Genomic DNA, 21,079 nt, shown 5'->3' with positions numbered 1-21,079 from the left:
TCAATGGTTGGCCAGATCTGGGGCTTCATTGAGCAACCAAATAATACCCACGGTTTTCTTTTCCGTTTCGTCCGAGTTTAATGGCAAATCTTACAATAGCCGCCTTGGTTAAAAAGCGTCGATGGTTGGCCAGATCTGGGGCTTCATCGAGCAACAACAACCAATAATAATACCCGCGGCAAGCTTCCTATTGGAATGCACACACAATTCGCTCATCGTGTCTCCCAGAAAGTGACATTGCTTGCTTCCACTTCCATGCCTCCATCTCTCTCCAACCGTGCCGCCTCTGTGTATAATACTTCATAGCACGTGACGAATCTTCTTTTTAGATATCTCAATTGACCCCTTTTTGACACCCTCTTCGCCCAAATGACTCCCCTCCCCCCAAATAGACGCCCTTCACCGAAACAACCCCTCCTCCCTATCTCCTATCAACCTCCCCAACCACTCCCCCCGCCCCACCACCCTCCACGCCCCGGCCTTGCCTACCCACCCCGCCAGCCCCGCGCCCACCACCTTCCCATCCTCCCGCGGCACCCGGATCCACACCTCCCGGCCCTCGATCTTCAAGATCTCGATACTCACACTCGCGCCGTGCGTGCCTAGGAACTGCGCCAGCGGGGCCGTGAGGTGCGTGCGCGCGGTGAGGGGGTCGAGGTCCTCTGGCTGGTTGTTAGGGGTAGGAGGGGCGGAAGAGGCGGGGGGCGGGCCAGCGGGGAGGAAGGCCAGGTGGAGGTAGGTCCAGAGCGGGTTGCGGAGGGTGGAGGCGTGGAGGAGGTGGGATTCTTTTGGGTTTTGGGAGGAGCGCTTGCGCTTTTTGGATGCCGAGGTAGATGTGGATGTAGGTTCGGAGGAGGAGGAGGGGGGAGGAGGATTCGAGGGAGCGGCAGAGGTGGTGGGGTTGAGGGGGTGCGCCATTTCTGCTGTTTTGGGGTGGTGTTGGGATTGGGATGATGGGTGACAGTAGAGCTCTCGGAGAATTGGTGGAGCTGTTTCTTGGCGGTTTTGGAGAATGCCAAGAGACAGAGTTTCGGTCTGGGTTCGAGACTTTGGAAAGTGGGGCACGCATCTGTCTCGTTGGGTCGTACGTTTGAGATCTTTATCTTACAGTGCATATGCTGTGTCAATAGCATGGAGCGGGTACACGCACTAAGGAAATTGAAATAACGCATGACCTACTAGTGACCGGCAAGAGAATTTGTAGTTCCCTACATGGTATTCTGGAAACCTGTGGAGATCACATGTCTAGATTGAAAGAAGCTGTAGTTGAGTCAGCAGAGAAAGAGAGTGTTCACTCGAATTTGTCATATTCCATAGATGCTGAAGAACCCTTCATAAAGTGATATGTTGTAGATTTGACTAATATAGTAGTCCTGAGCATTTTCAATGACTTTTATATACACCCCTCACAAGTCGCTCCACCTCCCGTGACTCCAACCCATCAGGGTTCCCACCATCATTCTGAAATCCATATGCCTTCGCTTCATATGTACCTCGCCATCCATGCTACGCCATACGTACTGGGGAAAAAAATAAGGGAAAGAAGGGATCCGGGGTATAAGGTCGATCATTAAACCGAAAATAAGACCGTCAACAGCACAGGCTGCAATAAAAGAAAAGCTGGGAAAGGGGTAGATGACGTTCTTGAATGGAGTAGAACAGCCTTTTTGACAGTCCAACAGGTGCAGTCTGTTTTGACGGTGCTCTGCTATCCCTTCTTGACTTCATACGAGTACTGTCAAAGTATCAGGCTTGATGGGAATGGCAATCGTTTTTGTTCCAAGATATTCGACAACAGGCGGTTGATTCCAACAATGTCGAGTGGTGCTGTGCAACATACTCGCAGAGTAAAGGCGTAGGTGGTAGCGGCTTTTCGATGTGTAGATCCGCTTTAGTGCTTCTCCCACTCAGGGAGCTTGCAAGGACTGTTCAATCGACGGTTGACTTCTTCAACGGCTGCCTGCAAAACAACGACAGAGTCGAGGTGGCCTTCTGACATCTTCTCGATTTTCGACACCTTGTACTCCATGGTCCCCAAGTCCCGCTCAACACCCGACAGCCTCGTCGTGGAATACTTGACTTCTCTATCAAGCCTTGCAGTACTTTCTTTCGTCTCGTTTTGGATCTTAGAGACTTCGCGCGTGACCTGCTGAACGGTGGTCATGGCCAGTTCGGCTCTGTCACCGGTTTGTGTGATCTTGACGTCCTTCGCTTGAAGATCTCCCTGAAATCTCTGAAGAGACTGGTGGAGTGTGGTAAGATGATTTTTCAGGACACCGATCTCCCGACGAGCGTTTTCAGTCTCGGCCTCAAATTTTGAGGCAGCCGGGAAATGAGACTTCCACTGAGGCAGGCCTACATCTACCATGGCCTTGACTAGCTCATCAGTCGTCATGTTGTTGACCCGATCTTCCACATCCCTTATTCCATCTTGGCAACACTCTAGGTCTTGCTCAATCGTCTTGACTCTTCTATTTAGATCGTCCACATCTTTCGCTTGGTTATCCGCTTGTTGCATACGGGGTGCAATATTGTTTAGGTGCTGACTCATGTGGTTGTATCTATTTTGAATGTCCCTAATAATCGCTTCAATCGCTGCATTTCCTGCAGCTTCGCGTGAAATGAGTGGTGCGGAGACCCCATTTTGAACGTTCATATTGGCATTCGTCATGCGCGGAGACGGAGATTGTGCTTGAGTCGACAGTCGGTTGTGTACCTCAGTTAACTTAACCGCAACATTAGGCAATCGCTTTTTGTCCATTTCGTCCACGGTGCCCTCTGTCTTGCTTAGTCTCTGTTCGAACTCTTCAAGTTTCTTGTCCGTATCCTCCTTATGACCTTGAACATCGTTCTTATGATCTTCGAAAGTGGACATGAAATCTTGCAGCTGAGACGCATCCAGACCATGTACTTTCTTTTGTAATGCCTGGATCGCGATTTCGTGGGATTGCACATCGTCTGACAGTTCACTGAAATCTTTAGGCGTGGATGCATCTCCTCCACCCGCATTCTCAGATATTCGCTCTTCCAGCGCCTTGACCTGGCCTGAGACCCAATTTTCGAACGTTCCGACCCGGCTCTCTACCCCACCAATCTTGGTGCTTAGATCAGCAATTTGTTTTCCTTCGGCCTTGAGGTTCTCCTCGACGTCCTTGACCGATTTGGATGTCTCTGACAATTGGTTGGCCTGTCGCAATTGGGCTTCCTCGAGATTTTTGTGTTTAGACCCAAAGTCGCCTTCGATTCTCTTGATGTCTTTACGGATCGTATCCTTGAGAGCATCCATTTCCAGGGGTACCGTCTTTTGCACCTGAGCCTTTGTGGCATTGCTGATCGTCCTCTTCATTTCATGATCCATTTCCTCTTCCAGTCTCGCGGTGCGTTTCCAGACGATGTCAGTATCGCCTTCCAGTCGTGAAATGCGCTTCGCATAATTATCGGAGCCTAGTTCAAGCTCGTAAATGCGCGTCTGATGATCCCCTTGGCGCACGATTAGCTTGTCGAATTCCGAACGAACCTCATCGTCCTTCTTCTGCCTAATAGCCTTGTTGTCCTTGTTCTGATTAAACTGGTTTTTAATGTCTACAAAAGTGCGCGACATTTCAGTCATCTGGGTTTTGAGTTGAAGCAGCTCATCATCTTTCTGGTCGAGCATTTGCTTCAATTCAGATGTAGACGTTGTGCTCGCTGTGGTCTGAGTAGTCGTTGATAGGACAGAAGCGAGGGTCTGAGTGGCTGTCTCTTGGGCAGCAAGAAGTTCCTCATATTTTGCCTCCTTCTTTTCATAGAGCAAATTCAAGGCCTTGTTCCCTTCAGACATTTCGCCAATAGCCTTCGCTCCCCAAGACTGCTTGTCCCCGCTCTTTCTGCCAGCCTGGAGATTACTCAAAACTAGTTGTTGTCTCACCACATCGACCTCTCCTCGCGCTTCCATCACATCAAGCAGCGCCTTCCCAAATTGCCTGAGGGGGTCGAGTATTAGAGATGACTTTGTGGTGGTTGCTATCGCTGAGGCGTTTAAAGGCGCCATCATTCGGGCCACGGGAGCGATTCGCTGTTGTGGGGTCGAGCTTCCACTCCCAGAACGAGGCACGACAGCTGTGGACGAAGTATCTGTGTCTATAGGGGATGGCGCTGAATTTGGATTCGCACTGCTGTTGGTCGCGGCATTTCGAAGATTTGAAGTCTGTTCAGGCGGTGGCATTGCCGGCTCAGAGCTGTAGTAATCTGGATCGGGGCTTCGGGGAGATATATACTGTAAAGGTATGGTGAGTACCAGGTGATCTTTGTCAAGCTGCCTCCTGAGTGAACAGATATTCGCCGAAGTGTGCATGATAGGCTTCGTGCACAGTACCATGGCATACGACAACTGTCGGCCCTAGACTGAAAGGCCAAAGCAAGCTGTGGATAGTGATAGAGGGTAGAGAAGCCAGACAGCCGTGGTTTTGTGGCTTTGCCCCTTCTCGTGCTGCGTGTGGGATGGAAAGAATTGACTCACGTTTTCAGAGCCATTTCGCGGAGTGCTTGGCTTGGCTTTCTTGTCAGAGGCAGGCGGGCGCGAGAAGCTATCAGGCCCAGGACGCTTTCTAGAATTCGACGACATGGTCCAAAGATTGTTAGACCCTGGATGAAAGGCGCCGCCTTGCCCTTCTATGTCGGTGTAGTTTGGGGGCTTATGTGCAGTCGGTGAGGGTTCCGGTTGTTTACTGAAGCAGGCGTGAGCTGGGTGATGGTGGAGGTTGAATTTCCACGGGTAGTCGAAGCGGAGGTTAAGTGAGGTGGACGAAAGACGCAGTTGGTGTGATCTCAGTCTTCACTGGATCAAACCCGGCGCGATAAAGAGCGATTTCACTGACCCCTGTCCTTTGGCCAGGTGTCCATCTCTTGGTGTCCAGACAAGGTGTGAGAATACAGGACGACCTCCCCGCCTCTGTTGTTTCATAATATAGAGCCGCGCAAGGTGGACTGGACAGACGCGCTCGGCGCAGCCCTACGACGGAGGGATCAACGGGCGGAGGCCCTCGTGCTCGTGAAGGTGAGGAGTCAGGGGAGCCCGTCCAGGAAGAAACGATGCAGTACAGGACGGTCTGCTGTGTGACAGCGGCGTGCGGTGCCTGGGAAGGGCGGTCAACTGATGCACACTCCCGACACGCAGCGGAACTAGCCGCTCACGGTTATCGCTCACAGTTACAAAGGTTATCGCTCACGGGAGACACAGCGCAGGAGAGGAAGAGCAGGTCGGGGAAGGGAGGACGTCGAGATTAGCGCCTGCAACGCCTCCAACGCCTCCGACAGAGCGGGAGAGCCTGATTTGCGCCGCTCGAGTTTCACGGCCTTGGCGCCTTGGCGCCTTGGCAACATTTTGAACGTCGATCCGTCGCAGAGAGCTCCGCTGCGCGCAACGAACACCTCATCCTCCTCCACCACGCGTTTCCCACACGCCTTTCGTCCTGATCAAACGCCATGGCAGCTGTAAGTCAGGCCCCAAGCGCCTGGACGCTCCGCTGATAATGCCAGCCTATAACGACCATCGCCGAGAGCAAAGAGCTCAGAGGCCTCAACCTCATCGCGGCGCATTCCCATATACGCGGTCTCGGCGTCGAGCCGGACACACTCGAGCCTAAGGCGTCATCACAAGGACTGGTGGGACAGGAAAAAGCGCGTAAAGCTGCTGCGGTTATCCTGCAAATGGTCAAGGAAGGCAAGATTGCTGGCCGGGCTGTCTTGATCGCCGGCCCCCCCAGCACGGGCAAGACTGCCATTGCGATGGGGATGGCGCAGTCGCTGGGACCCGACGTGCCCTTTACAATGCTGGCGTCGTCGGAAATATTTTCGCTGGAGATGTCCAAGACGGAGGCCCTCACACAAGCCTTCAGGAAGTCAATCGGCGTGCGGATAACTGAAGAGAGCGAGGTCATCGAAGGTGAAGTCGTGGAAATCCAGATAGATCGGAGCGTCACGGGGGTAAGAATAGATACATGTGTCGCGTGGGAGTAGCCATGCTAATAGGAGTAATAGGGCAACAAGCAAGGCAAGCTCACCGTCAAAACCACCGACATGGAAACAGTCTACGACATGGGCACCAAGATGATTGATTCTATGACGAAAGAGAAGGTCATGGCGGGAGATGTCATTTCAATCGACAAGGCTTCAGGGAAGATCACCAAGCTGGGACGCTCGTACACCAGGTCTCGCGATTACGATGCCATGGGCGCAGACACCAAATTCGTCCAGTGCCCCGAGGGCGAGCTTCAACAACGGCGAGAGGTCGTCCACACCGTCAGCCTGCACGAGATCGATGTGATAAACTCTAGGACACAGGGTTTCCTGGCTCTATTCTCCGGCGACACTGGCGAGATTAGGAGCGAGGTTCGGGAGCAGATCAATACCAAGGTTGCAGAGTGGAAAGAGGAGGGCAAAGCTGAGATTGTTCCCGGCGTACTGTTCATTGACGAAGTTCACATGCTCGACATTGAGTGCTTCTCATATGTGAACCGCGCCCTCGAAGACGAACTCGCCCCCATCGTCATCATGGCCAGCAACAGGGGAAACACAACCATACGAGGAACAGACTACAGGTCCCCGCATGGACTGCCCCTAGACTTCCTGGATCGCGTTGTCATCGTTAGCACTCACCCGTACTCCAAGGACGAGCTGCAACATATCATATCCATCCGCGCTCAAGAAGAGGAGGTAGACATCTCACCCGATGCGCTGACTCTTCTCACCAAGATTGGCCAGGAAGCGGGGTTAAGATATGCAAGCAACCTGATCACAACATCATATCTTTTGAGCCAAAAGAGGAAAGCTGCAGAAGTGAGCATCGATGATGTGCAGCGTAGCTTCCAGCTATTCTTCGATCCTGCTCGAAGCGTCAAGGTAAGTCTCATCCCTCCCACTGTCACGAAACACGTAGTGCCGAACCGTTGAGCATACATGCTAATTTGTTGTTGCAGTTTGTGGCCGAGTTCGAGAGGCGCTTGATTGGCGAGGAGGGCAACGTGACTCTCTCCACAACAAATGGCAGCACAGACGCCATGGATGTATCGTAGCCATTTCGTCTTCTAGGGTGGCGTTTGGTTGGGTCCAGCGTTTGGGGGTTAGATTACCTTGGAAGTCCTCGTACAGGATCGAGGCAAAAGTCTTGCTGTAACACTAGCGACATTCGATGCAATTATATCATCGGTATTCGACGCTAAAATGTTCCTATTCTGGACGCAGGACTTTTTGCGAGGATCGGATGGATGTCTGCAATATACGGACGCCTCGTCTGCACTCAGACATAATGTGATCTGTTTAGGGAGGATGAGGTATCTGCGATCTGATATGTTACGATGACTCAATCAGCTACGGCTCGTGACTGCTCTAATCCTGACGTTTCTGATGTTACTGTACGTTGTAGAGAAACAAGCCAACTAGCACAGCCCCTGGCCAGTGTTCGACCTATCACTGCTTCTTTTGAACACCTAAGCATGTAAATATAGCTTCTCGGATCCCTCATCCGATTCAAAATCTTAGTAACCACGTAAATATATCTGGATCCAACCTCCTTAGATACACCCCATATTGAGGATCTTAAAGCGGCCCACGACTGTTCCTTGGCTGTCGAGGATTAGAACGCAGGCACCTTTGTACATCCTGAAGCAGAAAATTACAACTGCATAGACATGTGATTCGTTGCCCTCTAGTCGCTTGCCCCAGATCCAATCCTGCAGGATTCTATCCCGCTCGGAGCATATTCCTTAATGTCTCGGCTCCTTCGCGACCCCTAGCACAGGCGCCTCGCGGTCGGCTATTTGTCGTCTTCTGATTTCTGATCAATAGACGTGCCTTTGTGCCTTTGTGTTCGACCCTCCGCGGGACACGAAATGAGGCGGGGTGTGGACGCGCATGGCGACGACGTAATGCAAAATGGTTTGGGCATGTTGCACCGCTTTGTAGACGCCACCCATATTCAGAACCCCAGGCTGAGACGCGAACAGCACAATAGCGGCCAGCTGACGTCTGCACACTGGGGTTGAGACTTGGCATGAAACAGGGTGCATGCATCGTATCCGCTAAGAACCGATCCACTGCGGAGTGAATGGCCGTGTATTTTGGTACCATGGGACGCCTGAGGGTTGACGCGGCCTTTGGAACATATGTAGCACTCGATGGACGGAGAAGGACAACATCTCCCGCCCCTGTCTCTTCAGATACACCTCTTCCACGCATAATCTTATCAGACTATGAGCTGAAAGGCTACAAGACAGGGCGGCCCCAAGCGCTGTGGAGAAGCCAGCCCTTCTCTCCACCACTCACAAGGCGTAACACGGGCGCGGGCGGCAGTGACGGCACCGGCAGCACGACACGAATCTGAGGTTTCTCTCCCTGATTGCCGTCCCGCACGCGACCGTTTGCCCCAAAAGACCGTGGCGCCAGCGATGCCCTTGGCGCCGACATCGATTAACTCCCTGCGCTGACCCGCGCTGAACCGCCACAGCCTCCTTCCTATTCTCCTACTGTTGCTGCGCTTGTCCTTCCCTAGTATCTCGCCCTCGTTCCTCCTAATTGTGTAGTAATCGCCCTCGCGATCCGTCCCAGCCTTCTCCGCACCCCTTCCGCACGCGCTCACGAGCCACACGTTTGCACGTTCTCAGCCTCGCCTCCTCCCTCCCCGATAGCTGAACTCCGACTCCCCGTACCCATCTGATTACTTTGGACGCCTGAATATTCTCTCGGCGCCCCTAATTATAGCTTGCGACACTTATCCACGCTCTCGAGTCCTTCGCCGCAATCGCTTCCTTGAGCCTTGCGTTGCCTTTCACGCCAGTTCCTACCCTGTTAGATAATGAGATTACTGCAGTATGCAGCAGCGGTTGCAACAGCATCATGTTTGGCGATGGGGATAGCGGCCCCAGCGCCGTCCGAGGCCGAAGGATCGTCGGGATCAAGTGCTTCGCTGGTGAAGAGAGTGGAGGACAAGTCGAAGAACAAATACTTCCGTGCGTTCCTATACGTCTTTCCTCTGCTTCAAAGATAAGGCTAACTTTTTTGCAGATGAGCCTGGGTATGATTCGTCCGATCCATCACTTCGACAGCTGCTGACATTTTTCCTAGCGGTGATGATATTATGGGCCATTACGATATCCGATATTTCAAAGGCGTTGTAGATTACGATGAACGAACCGATACCCTCACACATATGATTCGCGCATACTTGAACTTTTTCAGAGAGAATGGGCTGGACACCTGGATAGCGCACGGGACTCTATTAGGATGGTGGTGGAATGGAAAGGTACACCAGAAAGCTTTGAAGAACCAAAGGTCCCAGCTAATACTGTATTGCAGATGTTACCATGGGATTGGGATGTTGATACCCAGGTCTCGGGTGCGACGCTTCATCATCTGGGCGAGAAGTACAATCAAACGTACAACCACTACGTCTCCGAAGATGGGAAAGTGAAGAGAGAATATCTCCTGGATGTGAACTCGTGGATATGGGAGCGCGAGCGAGGCGATGGAATGAATATCATTGACGCTCGATGGATCGATATTCGGAACGGCCTCTACATCGATATCACAGGACTCAGCGAAACCCACCCGGACGCCGCTCCTGGCGTTTGGGTGTGTAAGAACTACCATCGTTACAGAACGAGCGACTTGTACCCACTAAGGGAGAGTGTGTACGAAGGTGTCCTGGCGAAAATTCCCTACGCCTATGACAAGATTCTGACTGAGGAATATCAACAAAAAGCTCTGGTTCTGACCTCGTATGAAGGGTAAGTTTGTATTGCAAGCCTATGCAGGTGCTTGAACTAACATCTAGACAGCCATATCTGGGACCCTAGTGCCAAAGAATGGCAGAAGACACCCGAGCAAGACGCCAAAGACAAGCATGATAACGAAGAACGAATGCGAAAGTACAATGAGGCACAAGAGAAGGAGAAGGAAGAGAAAGAAAAGGCCATAGAGAAGGCCAAAGAAGAAAATCCTGAGGAAGAAAAGTCCGAAAAAGAGGGCAAATGATCTTCAGATACTCCTTTCATATTTCACAGCTCATTTTACGATCCGAGAGTTTTGGATCACTCAACGGTAGAGGTTGGCGTTCTGTCTTGCATATTCTATCTGGCGTACGTTTTGGGCGTAAAAGAGCGCTCATCTTGGATCCGCTCCGAGACTTAGATGTTCGCTGGCATTCTTGATACCCGGTTTTTAGGGTCGAGTTGGTGCGCTGCCGGGGTGGCTGAGAGCTGTATAAACCTATTAGATACTCAATCCTCCTGGCGGGTATGCCGTATACCTAGATTATTATTCTACTATTCAGAAATTTGACTACTTTCCGTAAACGTGATATTTAGATTACTTCGTACCGTGGCACCAGCACGACAGATGACAAATCGGCTACTCCCGAGATGGACGACGAATCCATGGAAGCCTTGGGAAATCCAACGAACCTGCCTCATAAACTCGGGCAAGGTACAACATGAATCCTCTACTCCTCACTCACACTTACAGCTTGACTGCTCCTCGAAAACACAATTATGGCTGCGAAAGATGATCCTCAGGCTCAAAATGAGCTTAATCCAACCTCAACACCTTCAACCAGTGGCGACGACACCAATCTCACGATAGTGCACCACGGAAAGCCGATACAGCTTACCTTTCCCAGCCATGCGACTCTCGCAGACCTCTCCGAACATGTCTCTACAGACCTATCCATCCCTCCCTCCAACCAGAAATTCCTCATAACCCCAAAAGTCGGGCTCCTCAAGCCGCCCTTCAAGGACCCGTCCATACCCCTCTCCACGCTCCTTTCCAAGAAGATCGTCCTCATGGGCTCCACCGCCGCCGAGATATCCTCTCTCAACGCCTCCATCGCCGCCGCCTCCGCTCCCCGCCGCCCCTCACCCATCAAATCCGCGCGCCCCTCCCGCACCGGCCGCTCCAACCAGCGCATCCAAGACGACGCCACCTACACGTTCCACACCCTCCGCCCACTCCCCTACCTCCCGCGCCCGGAGCGCTCCCTCGCCTTCCTCGAACGCCTCCGCGACGACGCCGGCATCCGCGCTGCGATGCGCGCGCACAAATTCGCCGTCCCGCTGCTGACGGAGATGGACCCCGCCATGCACACGACGCACGAGTCGCGCACACTGGGGCTGAACCGCAACCAGGGCGAGGTTATCGAACTGCGGTTACGAACGGATGCGTATGATGGGTATAGGGACTATAAGACGATTCGGAAGACGCTGTGTCATGAGCTGGCGCATAATGTGTTTGGGCCGCATGATCGGGATTTCTGGAATCTGTGCCATCAGATTGAGAAGGAGGTGGATAGGGATGATTGGAGGAGTGGGGGGAGGAGTGTGGGGAATGAGGAGTATTATCAGCCGGCGGAGGAGGAGGTAATGGATCATGGGGGGTGGACGGGTGGGGAGTTTGTGCTAGGGGGTGGAGAGGGCAATACGGTGGTTAGTAGTGCTGGTGGGGATGTGCTGGCTGGTGGCCTTAGTCGGAGGGAAATACTGGCGAGGGCTGCTGAGGAGAGAGTAAGGAGAGCAAGGCAGGCTCAGGAGCCCCCGGATCAAGGGGCCGGCGGAGAGCATGCATAGCAGGAGGCTGTAGTTCCATGTGAGTTTCCAATGTTAGTACCAGGCCGTGTCGGGCAGAATTGACATTCGGATAGAGAAATCGACCAATCGAATGTATTCCCCTTCGTGGCGCTCTTTGCTAGTTGGCCCTTTGTCCAAAAGACAAAGGTATTGACCAAGAGGCAAAGAAAGGTAGCACCTTTCACAATGTACTTTTATCCGTAGAAAGAAACCTCTGCGCAAAACCTCGCGATCTCTGTGACCTTTTCCTTTCGTACTTCAATGTCTAAATTCTTTGTCAAGATTTACTTTCTGTATACACGCTGTTAGATGTTGCCCACCTGTCTTCTTCTCAAAGATTCCAACAACATATATTGCACACAGCCAGTGCTTTACACGCGAAGGCGTACTTTTATCATTTTTAAGTAGTTATAACTATCTCCCTTTACAAGGTCTAAGGGACCGCACCATCGCATTGGGTGTTTGGCGTCCCGATTTTTGCATCAAACACACCCGTTTCTTGTGAGTACGCAATATCAAACGCTCCAAAATCAAAAGATCAAAACACTCACAGCTCAACAGTCGTCTCCAGCTCTCTTGAGATCGCCATGAACAACCCCGGCTACCAACGCAACGGCATCCTCGACGATGTCAGAAACGCTGCCCCAGCCCTCGTGGGCGGGCTAGCTGCCGGTGCTGCAGTGCTCATCGGCACTCGACCAGAGAACGACTTCGACCAATCGAACTTCCCCAGCCCGGTATCCCTACCAGTCGAGGAGTTTACCTCCACCTCCCCCTTTCCTTCGTCAACAAAACCCCTCGAATTTCCGGCCGCTTCATCCGAGCCTTCCTCCCTCTCACCCTCATTCAGCCCAACGTCTTCGTCATCTCCAGTAGCCACCGCATCGATTTCCCCCTCGCCCCAACCTACCCCAGAAGATGCCTCCACTAGCACCCTCATCCCAGCCGCCCATCTCGCCACGCTCATCCACACCTTCTCAACCCTCCCAGCACCCATGCAAGCCCTCCTCCTCATCGCCTTACCCCACTACGGCCCCTCCCTCCTCGCCCGCCTCCCCGGCTTCAAGAGCCAGAAAGTGCGGAAATGGATATCCAGACTCGGAGCACTCGCCGAACAAGTCGTCCCCTTCGTTGCGGACAAGGAGTGCTACTTCCCCATGCTCCTCGCCTACACCCTGCTAGAAGGGGGCTACAAGCTCGCGACGGGATGGGAGGACCCCGCCGCCGTGGAGCTCCGGCGACTACTCCGCGACCAACATCCCCTGCCGTTTGGCGGGGCGGCGGCGCTGGGCAGGGAGAGGCGGAGGTTTGCGGAGTATCGGAGGGCGGTGAGGGCGGGGACGGGGGTGCTTGCGCGGAACCAGGTGAGGGCGAGGCGGCTCTATGAGGACAGAATCGCCGCTCAAGTTGACGCGCTGCGTCGGCTAGATACCGATTTCAAGTACCTTCGCGAGCAGGATGCGCGGCATGTTGCGGAAGCCGATGCGGTGCGCTCGCAGATTGGGAATGCGAATGTTGAGGCGGATGCGCAGACGCGGAGAGCGGAGGCGAGCCAGGCGAGGTATGTGAGCACGGCTGGCATGCTGTTGACGTATGTTAGGGAGGCGACGGGGCTGCGGAGGCATCAGAGTGTACTGGAGAGGTGCTGGGATGATGAGATTAGGGAGCGGAAGGCGGCTGATGCAAGGGTTAAGGCGGTTGAGAGGGAGAGGGATGAGGTTAGGGATGCGAAGAGGAGGGTTGATGAACAGCTGAGGAGGCAGGCGGGGTCAGTTCGCGATCTTCAAGGGGAAAAGAGGAGGGCGGATGGGGACATTGAGGCGTTAAAGAGGGATGAGATGAGTACGGACGGCAGCCTTAGGCGGGCACTGGAGGCTAAGAAGGAGAAGCGTAAGGCTGAGAAAGAACAGCTGAGGACTGAGAAGGGCAAGCTGGACCTCGAGGTCAAGAGCTTGAGGGAGAGTCTTCAAGCAAAGAATCAGCAGAGTCGGAATGATCCCGGTAAAGGCAATCTGGTACACGCAGTCAAGACCTGTAGGGATAGTCTCGAAGCGAAAAACAATGAGAACCAAGGGCTGGTAAAGACGCATCAGGCCGAGAAGGAGAGGCTAAGGACCAGAATCGGTACTCTGGAGCTCGAAGTTAAGACGTTGAGGGATGGTGCCCAGCCAAAGGAGCAGCAAAGCAATCTGGTGCTCGCAAACAACACCTTGAGGAAAAGTCTTGAAACAAAGGACAAGCAGATGCAAGACCTTGCGCAAACAGATAAGGTCCAGCAAGAAAAGTGCAATACTGAGAAGAGCAATCTGGAACTTGAGGTTAAGACCTTAAGAGACCGTCTTCAACAGACCAAGGAGGAAACCAAAGAGGATCAAAAACTCTACAAAGAACTGGAGGCTTGGAAGGACCGGCTGAAGATTGAGAAAGACAATCTGGAACAGGAAGTGAATAGCTTGAGAGACAGTCTTGCAAAAATTGATCAACAGATCAAGCCTTATGCGGACGCGTTGAAAGAACATAAGGCTAAGACTGCCTCTCAAGACTCTGAACGCCGCGCAGAGATTCGGAAACTTAAAGCTGAATTAGCCAGCGCCGCCAAAGCCCGCTCCGACCTCAAGGAATTCGATGACAAGTACAATACAGCTCTCCAGAAGCTCAGGCAAGAAAAAGACGGTCGGAAAGCTGACGTAGACGCCAAGGACAAGATCATTGTCGAGTTGAATGGTCTCCTTGAAACTATGAAAGACGACAACCCTAAAAGCGTCCAAACGATTGCGGATCTTCGAGAAGACATTCAAATTCTTACGGAAGAGCGAGATTCTGCCCGTAGATCGACACAACAGGCCAGGACCGCCGCTGGCGCTGATATGAAGTCGGCAATGGAGGGCTTTAACAAGCTTATTGACGAAAAAGAGCAGCCCCGGAGGACTTTGTCGAAGGGGAAATCGGATCTGGTTGAGCAAAACGAAACCGCACAAGCTAGAGTCTCTGACCTCGAGGAGAGGATCCGGGAACTTGAGAAGAAAAGAGCCGACGCGGTAGGCAATCAAACAAGCTCTCAGGATCTGGAAGCTGAAAAGGCTGACTGCGACGCTAAGATTACCAGCCTGACTGCCGAGAAGAATAGGCTTGCGTTTGAGAAAGACGAAATTGCCGCTGAGCTTGTTCAAGCACGTGTTGATCTTGCGAAAGAAGTCGCCAAGGTCTCTGAGCTTTGAACCAAGATTGCTAAGCTCGACGCTGAAATACGCCATCTGACTGCGGAGAAAGAGAAGCTTACCTCTGAGAAAGACGCGATCGCGGCGGAGCTCAATCAAACACGTTCCGAGCTTGAGGAAGATGCCGCCAAGATCGCTGGATTTGAAACTGAGGTCCACAGCCTAACTGCTGACAACGAGAAACTTGTCTTTGAGAGAGATGACCTTGCAACGAAACTTACCCAAGCTCGTGCTGACCATGAGGAAAAGGTGGCGGAACTCTCTAAGAAAGCTCAGCAGTGGCATCAAGCCTACCAGACTGTAGCCAGGGAGAGTCGGGAACTCGATAAGGAGAAGGAGGGACCACAGTCCACCACCACGGACTTGCAAGCTAAGAACGCTGAACTCAAGATCCAGATCAATAGCCTAACTGCCGACAAGAATGAGCTCACTCCCGAGAAAGACGACACCGTTAGAGCAGTTACTCAAGAACGTCACGACCTTACTGTAAGGGTAGACGAGCTGCTCAAGATAGAGCAGGAGTTGGTTAACGCAAATGAGACTCTCACAATGGAGCTGCAAAGACTCGAGTCCGAGGGCCAGAGAAATCACACTACCGCTGGAAACCCGGAGGCCAACGCTTCATCTCGGGTCATGGTACAGACCAAAGTGCACGAGGCTAGAGATATCCTCAAAGAAGTGGACGGTCTGCGAGCTGTTGAAAGAAGCTATCATAGGATTCCAAGATTGGCACAATCCTACGATCGGGACAGACGCCTGCCTGAATTTACGACTGAACATGCCTGGTATCTCGAGCACATACTCCAGAACACAATCACAGAATTGGTTGAGTGTCTGCAGGACGAGGCTCTGGCTGCTACCTTGGGCGCCGAGCTCACCGAAGATCTCAGCAAGCTTATTGAGGATCTTGGCCGCACTTTGGGGGCGGCGATAGACGACATCGCCTCTTGGTATCGTGAACGTCTAGCGCGGAACAAGGCCAAGAACATGAATGGAAATATCTCGCGGGAGGCCTGGCAGGAGATGGTTCAAGACATGAAGGCTGAGAAGGAAAAATTCGTTCAAGTATATTGCGTTCCCAATGAGGGCACCAATGTTCTCGACAGAATTTCCATAAAGCCACCGCCTCACCCCATGAATCCCAATGATGCTAATAAGGACGCTGTCGACTGGGAAAGAGTTCCCACCAAGGAGGCTATACTGAAAGAGATTGATATGAACCCTAATGGACTGATGCACTTCAGTGAGCTTTTGGAGAAGTTCGGTATTGAACCCAACACTCCCGAAGCTTTCGCTATCAATGATAGGGCGAAGGAGGTGGCAACACGATGGCGTAATGGTGTAGCATTCGGCCGACACATGCGGGGGGCATACTTCATTCTTAAGGATGACCATAAAGATGCTGAAAAAGACAATGAAGAGCCTGGGAAGGGTGACGAAGATGTGAAAAAGGACCAATAAGAGCCCGGAAAGGCAATGAATGGAATTACTTGCCAAAATTTCAGCTGCGTTTGGGCCAAGCCTGATGGTATAATACACGAATATCCCCCTTTCCCCGAATCAGAATCTCCAGGATATAGGACGGAATGTGAAGATAGCCCGCGATATGTCTCACTTCGGTTTGAAGATACTGTATTTATTTTGCATATTTGTAATCGTCATGCACATAGCTAGGGAGTTTAGGATGAATCAAATTTCATTCAATGGATAAGACTGTGTAATGTGCGTATCGTGTTCTAAATTCGAAGGTGCTTCCATTTATGCGATTAAGCTGGTCAGTAGAGGTGAACATAATTGTCACGAATTGGGTATAATCTTCTCGCTTTCAAACTACTCAACTAAAATACAAAAGAGTCCCTCCGAGCGCAGTGCAGAGCGTAGGCAGATCTACCAACGTCACGAAGCCAGTATTCAAACCCGTCATTGGCCACCCCGTTGCGTAGGGTCTCTGCCACTTTAGTGAGAGGGTTTGATATTTGTTCATCTCACCAAACCTCCTTCTCATAATACCGGAAGGGAATAGTGATAGTAGATGAACAGATATGTGCTGAAGTCTAATTTAGCCAATCAGAACGCGGAATCGTAGAATATTTAATCGTCCGAGCTCTCGGGCTTGGCCATTTTCTCCGCACCCCTTTCCATCCGATGTCCACCCAACTACCGGTGCGCTACGTGGACAACCATACTCCAGACTTAACAATGCTTTCTAGAGATTGGGAAATCTTTAATCTGTCCGGCAGCATAACGTGAGGTTTTCCGTGCCGTACCAATGACTGCACTAAGGTATCGAGTATCCATCGAGCTGTGTGAAATATAGTATGCAGAACAAACGAACAACAAAAATCCTACTGAGTATTCTATTACTTTACTAGGCAAGCACGCCGACGGGATTTGTGTTGCCGCCAGTTTTATCATCTTTGCTAGGCACTGTGTGCTCTTCCTCTCCAGCTATGGCCCAAGAGTCCGAAAAGAAATCCGCTGTTTAGTCCATTCTATGATCTTTCCTATGAAAGTATCGCTATCATAGTTCCCGAATGTTTCTCACGGTCAATCCCATCATTCTACGGATTATCCTCTGAGGACATGTCCCATTTACCTGTTTGGCCGGCAGGCTAACCCCCTTCTCATCCGATTCGTTCTTAGCTGTATTCTCCATGAAGTGCCAGAACATAGCCACGACTATCCACGAACTTCAGCAGGTTTTCTGGCGTCGCCTGGACACTCCCCAACTACTGTCTCGTTGATAGGCGAGTACGACTCTTCAGGTGTGAGCGTTGTGAGCGTGCAGACTCCTTAGCCCACAGTTGAGTAATATATAGAATTTCCTACTTCAAATCAATATATCGAAGTGAACAACGCAGGAATGTTCGATACGTCCCATCGTGGATTGCTTTATAGAGTTCCAACGCGCCATCTGCGCTTCACTGTATTTCACTAACGACCCAGGCCCCCCAATCGCAAGCGCATTGACTCAATCGATCCCAGATTCACCACCTCACTTTGCCAACATACACGACGCGCCGGCCTTTCACATTCGCCGATCTCCGTTCCCGCACACAACTTTTACCTCGCAGCTCGCAGGTCGTACTCCTCCACCTCACACACCACACCTACAACCGCATCATATCACCCACCACCCTGCTCCCACTTCTGCGCACGACCTCACCATCTCCGCTGTCTTTTCTCGCAAGGTGCAATGGCTAACGCCAACGTTCCTGGCCGACAAGGCAGTGGGATTATCGCCACGGCAGTCAATGTCGCACCTCACCTGTTCGCAGCGGCTGGAGGCACTGCTGCGCTTGTAGCGTTGTCACCGTTCGGAAAGGACGTCCCTGAGGCCCCTCAACTCGATCTGCCCGATCAGATCAAGTCTAGCAAATCGGTCTTCGACATCTCTACGGACAATGTCTTGTTGGACGACTCTACCTTCTCCCCGCTTTCAACATCTGCGACAATCCCGAACTCTTCGTCGACTATCCCACCACTACCATACCAGCCCGCGTCATTCGCATCGACGGTCGACTCCGGTCCTACCTTCTCTCCAATATCCCTTTGCCAAACTGAGTATGCATCGCATTCAGTGCCCGAAACGTCGCACGCGATTTCAGGGCCACAAATCTCTTCACTAGCGGTTGATCACCTGTCTTCGATCTTGACAAGCTTGAATGGACAGCCAGATATCCTGAAGGCTTTCGTCTTCGTAGCTGCACGGCGTGCAGCACCATCTGTTCTCTGTTCGTTGCCCGGCCTCACCGGCGAGAGAGCCCAAACATGGATCAGGAGGATTTCTTCGATTGCCCAGCAAACACTCCCATATCTCGTGAACAACCAACAGATCACTTTGGTCGAAAGCCTTTTCACTCTCGCCGATCAAGGCCGCAAGATTGTCACAGGTTGGGAAGACCCGTTGATCGTTCAGCTACGAAGCCAGCTGCAGGATGCGAAAGGTCAATACCACAGTCTTCTCCTGAATTCCTTCGCGATGGATCTTCGTCGTAGAAAGGAAATGCGGATTCTTTTAGAGCAATACCGCGCCGACACGAGGATCATAGTGAAAAATCAGAAGGCTACATTCGCTAAGAACGATGCGCAACTTCGGAAGGAGCTTGCCTCACAACACGACATCGTGCTTAAGAATATCAAAGAAAGCCATAAGCAAGAATTAGAAGAGCTATCTTCTAAGATGTCGGAAGGTGTCCTCAAAGCCCAAAAGGAGACTGCCGACATTCGAGCCCAGCTGTCGAAAGCAAATGCCGAGGCGTCTACGAATGGTCAGAGAGCACAAAAGGTGGAATCCGAAAGCCGCGAACGCGGTCAGCAGCTTCTAGCTGCTCTCAAAGAGTTAACAGGCTACCGAAACCATAGCAAGACCCTAGACTTGTTGCTCGCCGAATCCAATAAAGCCCTGAGCGACGCAGAGAGACGATTTTCGCCGGAAAATGAGAAAAACAAACGGCTGAATTCCAAAATGGCCTTTGATATCGAAACCCTTCAAGCTAGGCTAGACGCATCCGAGAAGCGTCGCGCGGACGACAAAGCGGAGTCGACTTCCATTGTCGCAGGCCTGAGGGAAGGTCAAGTTGATCTCCAGTCTGATATCCAAACCCGGGATGACAAGTTAGCGAAGATGGCCGCCGAGTTGGCCTCCCTCCATGAGGAGCAGGAGCGTCATGCCCGTAAGTCAGATCTCAAGATCAAGGACAAGGAAATAGCATCTTTGAAGGATCTTCTTGAGTCCAAGGAGTCGGACAGCACTACCTCCGCGGAGACAATCAACCACCTCGAGTCTAAGCTTGTTGGAGCTGAAGCAGAGAAGGAAGCTGTCGAGAAGAAGCTTAGCGACACCTCGGGAGAATGGAAGAAACGTTTCGAAGATCAAAAGGCTGGTCATAAAAGCGAGGTCTCGAGAATCACTTCAGAGTACGAGAAGGCCACTAGCGATTTGAGGCTTCAAGTGAAGCAGCTGAAGACTGAAAACAATTCAATCCCTATGCTTCAACGTCGCATCGGAGAGCTGCAGCCAGAGATCCTTAAGCTGATAGATCAGAACGCGGCCTTACAAAAGGACAGCAAATTTGCCGGTGAAGCCTTGTTCGACGCAAAGGGAAAGCACAACGCAGAGCTTGATGTTGCGAAGGACTGGGCGAGACAATCTCAGAGACAATTAGAACAGATGAGCAAGGAGTATGCAAAATCTCTCAAGGAAAAGATGCTCGCACCCTCCCTTGACGGTTTGCTATACCAGGCCACACCATTTCAAAAGAGATACGACGAACTCGATGCTCAGTATCGAAAACTCTTCAAGCTGTATCAAGCCTCACTGGAGACGATCAGGCGTCTCAGCGGTAATCAGGATCTACAATCGTCGATCACAAACCCAGGCCGGATAGTTGAGCACTCAGACCCGACTACTAAAGAAGCTGTCGCGAAGTTCTCCGAATTGATGAAGCAGCTTAACGAAATGCACGATGCAGAGCTTGCGGGCCTGTTAGCGGAAGGCGTGCCGGAAAGAAAGAGATCTCTAGCCATCTACACACCGAAACAGGCATGGAGCATAGGTCATAGCCTCAATAAATCATGCCTTCTGCTGGACCAGCACTTCCAAGAACATCTCGCTCCGAAGGATCCTGCCAACGATGTATCGAAGGTGATAGGATGCTTGGGCACCCTGCTAGCGGGAGCAGTAGAGGACATTGCCTACGGGCATGAAGAGTTGAGATTAGCAAATTCCGGTCTTGGAAGGCTGTCTGTGAGCAAGTGGTTGGCCGCCCGAGACCACTTGGAAAAGCAGAAAGTCGAATTTCTCGCCTACCCTTCCAGTATAGCGGAAATTCTACGTGGCAATTTCGAAAGAGATGCGAATTTAAAGATCAAGAACGCTCCGACATCCCTCCCAGACGACGATACCCTGTTATCTCATTTCCCATCCTCCACGAAGGCGGTACGAGTCGCCGAGCTTTGTAGGGCTCTCAACATCGAAGCGGGGTCAGCCGAATGTGACGACCTAGTTATACGTCTGAAGGGGATCCCGCAATTGGAAGGACGGAAGAAGAAAAAATTGGTGTTCAGCCGAAAGAGCGAGGATGGAGGCGAGGATGGAGGCGAGAAAGCTCCCGAAACTTGAGTGCGTTGCCAGCACTCAGGCAGCATCAACAAAACCCACAAAACTCTACAAAAACGAAACCAGCACACCTCACACTTCATCGAAAGATGGGTGTGGGGTAGGCTCCTGATCTTGGCTCCTCGTCGGCTGCATAGTCTTCGGAC

The 21,079-nt window shown here is 51.9% G+C and overlaps 8 protein-coding genes across 8 annotated transcripts in view; 6 read left to right on the top strand and 2 right to left on the bottom strand.

Annotated features, from left to right (window-relative positions):
- BDZ99DRAFT_569812 (4-aminobutyrate aminotransferase) overlaps positions 1–239 on the top strand; it is a 2,310-nt gene extending 2,071 nt beyond the window's left edge. The window contains exon 5 of the mRNA XM_033727924.1: positions 1–239. The gene's annotated coding sequence lies outside the window, so the exon portion shown is untranslated.
- Positions 240–417: 178 nt separating this feature from the next.
- Positions 418–948, bottom strand: BDZ99DRAFT_414435 (uncharacterized protein; the record flags this gene model as incomplete). The annotated part of the gene is made up of 1 exon (XM_033716731.1): positions 418–948. A coding segment is annotated over exon 1 (501 nt), but the record flags the coding sequence as incomplete, so codon positions are not given.
- A 943-nt stretch (positions 949–1,891) lies between these two features.
- BDZ99DRAFT_519100 (uncharacterized protein) lies at positions 1,892–4,204 on the bottom strand (the record flags this gene model as incomplete). The annotated part of the gene is made up of 1 exon (XM_033725373.1): positions 1,892–4,204. One exon carries the CDS (start codon positions 4,202–4,204, stop codon positions 1,892–1,894), a length of 2,313 nt encoding a protein of 770 aa, XP_033578821.1.
- A 1,202-nt stretch (positions 4,205–5,406) lies between these two features.
- Positions 5,407–7,525, top strand: BDZ99DRAFT_569809 (TIP49-domain-containing protein). Its single transcript, XM_033727923.1, has 4 exons — positions 5,407–5,472; positions 5,518–5,964; positions 6,019–6,879; positions 6,957–7,525. The coding sequence occupies exons 1-4, from the start codon at positions 5,464–5,466 to the stop codon at positions 7,050–7,052; spliced, it is 1,413 nt and encodes a 470-aa protein (XP_033578820.1). The 5' UTR covers positions 5,407–5,463; the 3' UTR covers positions 7,053–7,525.
- Positions 7,526–8,394: 869 nt separating this feature from the next.
- BDZ99DRAFT_281890 (uncharacterized protein) lies at positions 8,395–9,781 on the top strand. The gene is made up of 4 exons (XM_033714007.1): positions 8,395–8,984; positions 9,040–9,049; positions 9,100–9,277; positions 9,331–9,781. Exons 1-4 carry the CDS (start codon positions 8,831–8,833, stop codon positions 9,763–9,765), a joined length of 777 nt encoding a protein of 258 aa, XP_033578819.1. The 5' UTR covers positions 8,395–8,830; the 3' UTR covers positions 9,766–9,781.
- A 790-nt stretch (positions 9,782–10,571) lies between these two features.
- On the top strand, positions 10,572–11,582 carry BDZ99DRAFT_358491 (WLM-domain-containing protein; the record flags this gene model as incomplete). The annotated part of the gene is made up of 1 exon (XM_033714649.1): positions 10,572–11,582. A coding segment is annotated over one exon (1,011 nt), but the record flags the coding sequence as incomplete, so codon positions are not given.
- A 2,650-nt stretch (positions 11,583–14,232) lies between these two features.
- BDZ99DRAFT_569806 (uncharacterized protein) lies at positions 14,233–16,273 on the top strand (the record flags this gene model as incomplete). Its single annotated transcript, XM_033727922.1, has 3 exons — positions 14,233–14,632; positions 14,693–14,758; positions 14,819–16,273. Exons 1-3 carry the CDS (start codon positions 14,333–14,335, stop codon positions 16,271–16,273), a joined length of 1,821 nt encoding a protein of 606 aa, XP_033578817.1. The 5' UTR covers positions 14,233–14,332.
- Positions 16,274–18,008: 1,735 nt separating this feature from the next.
- Positions 18,009–21,079, top strand: part of BDZ99DRAFT_497486 (uncharacterized protein) — a gene marked incomplete at its 5' end in the record, with an annotated part of 3,398 nt that continues 327 nt past the window's right edge. The window contains one exon of the mRNA XM_033723520.1: positions 18,009–21,079. Coding sequence (XP_033578816.1) covers positions 18,009–20,936 — 2,928 coding nt within the window. The 3' untranslated portion in view covers positions 20,937–21,079.

The sequence above is a fragment of the Mytilinidion resinicola genome (genome assembly GCF_010093595.1).
Source record: "Mytilinidion resinicola strain CBS 304.34 unplaced genomic scaffold BDZ99scaffold_7, whole genome shotgun sequence".
Lineage (NCBI taxonomy): Eukaryota > Fungi > Ascomycota > Dothideomycetes > Mytilinidiales > Mytilinidiaceae > Mytilinidion > Mytilinidion resinicola.
This window is presented reverse-complemented; position numbering and strand designations above follow the sequence as displayed.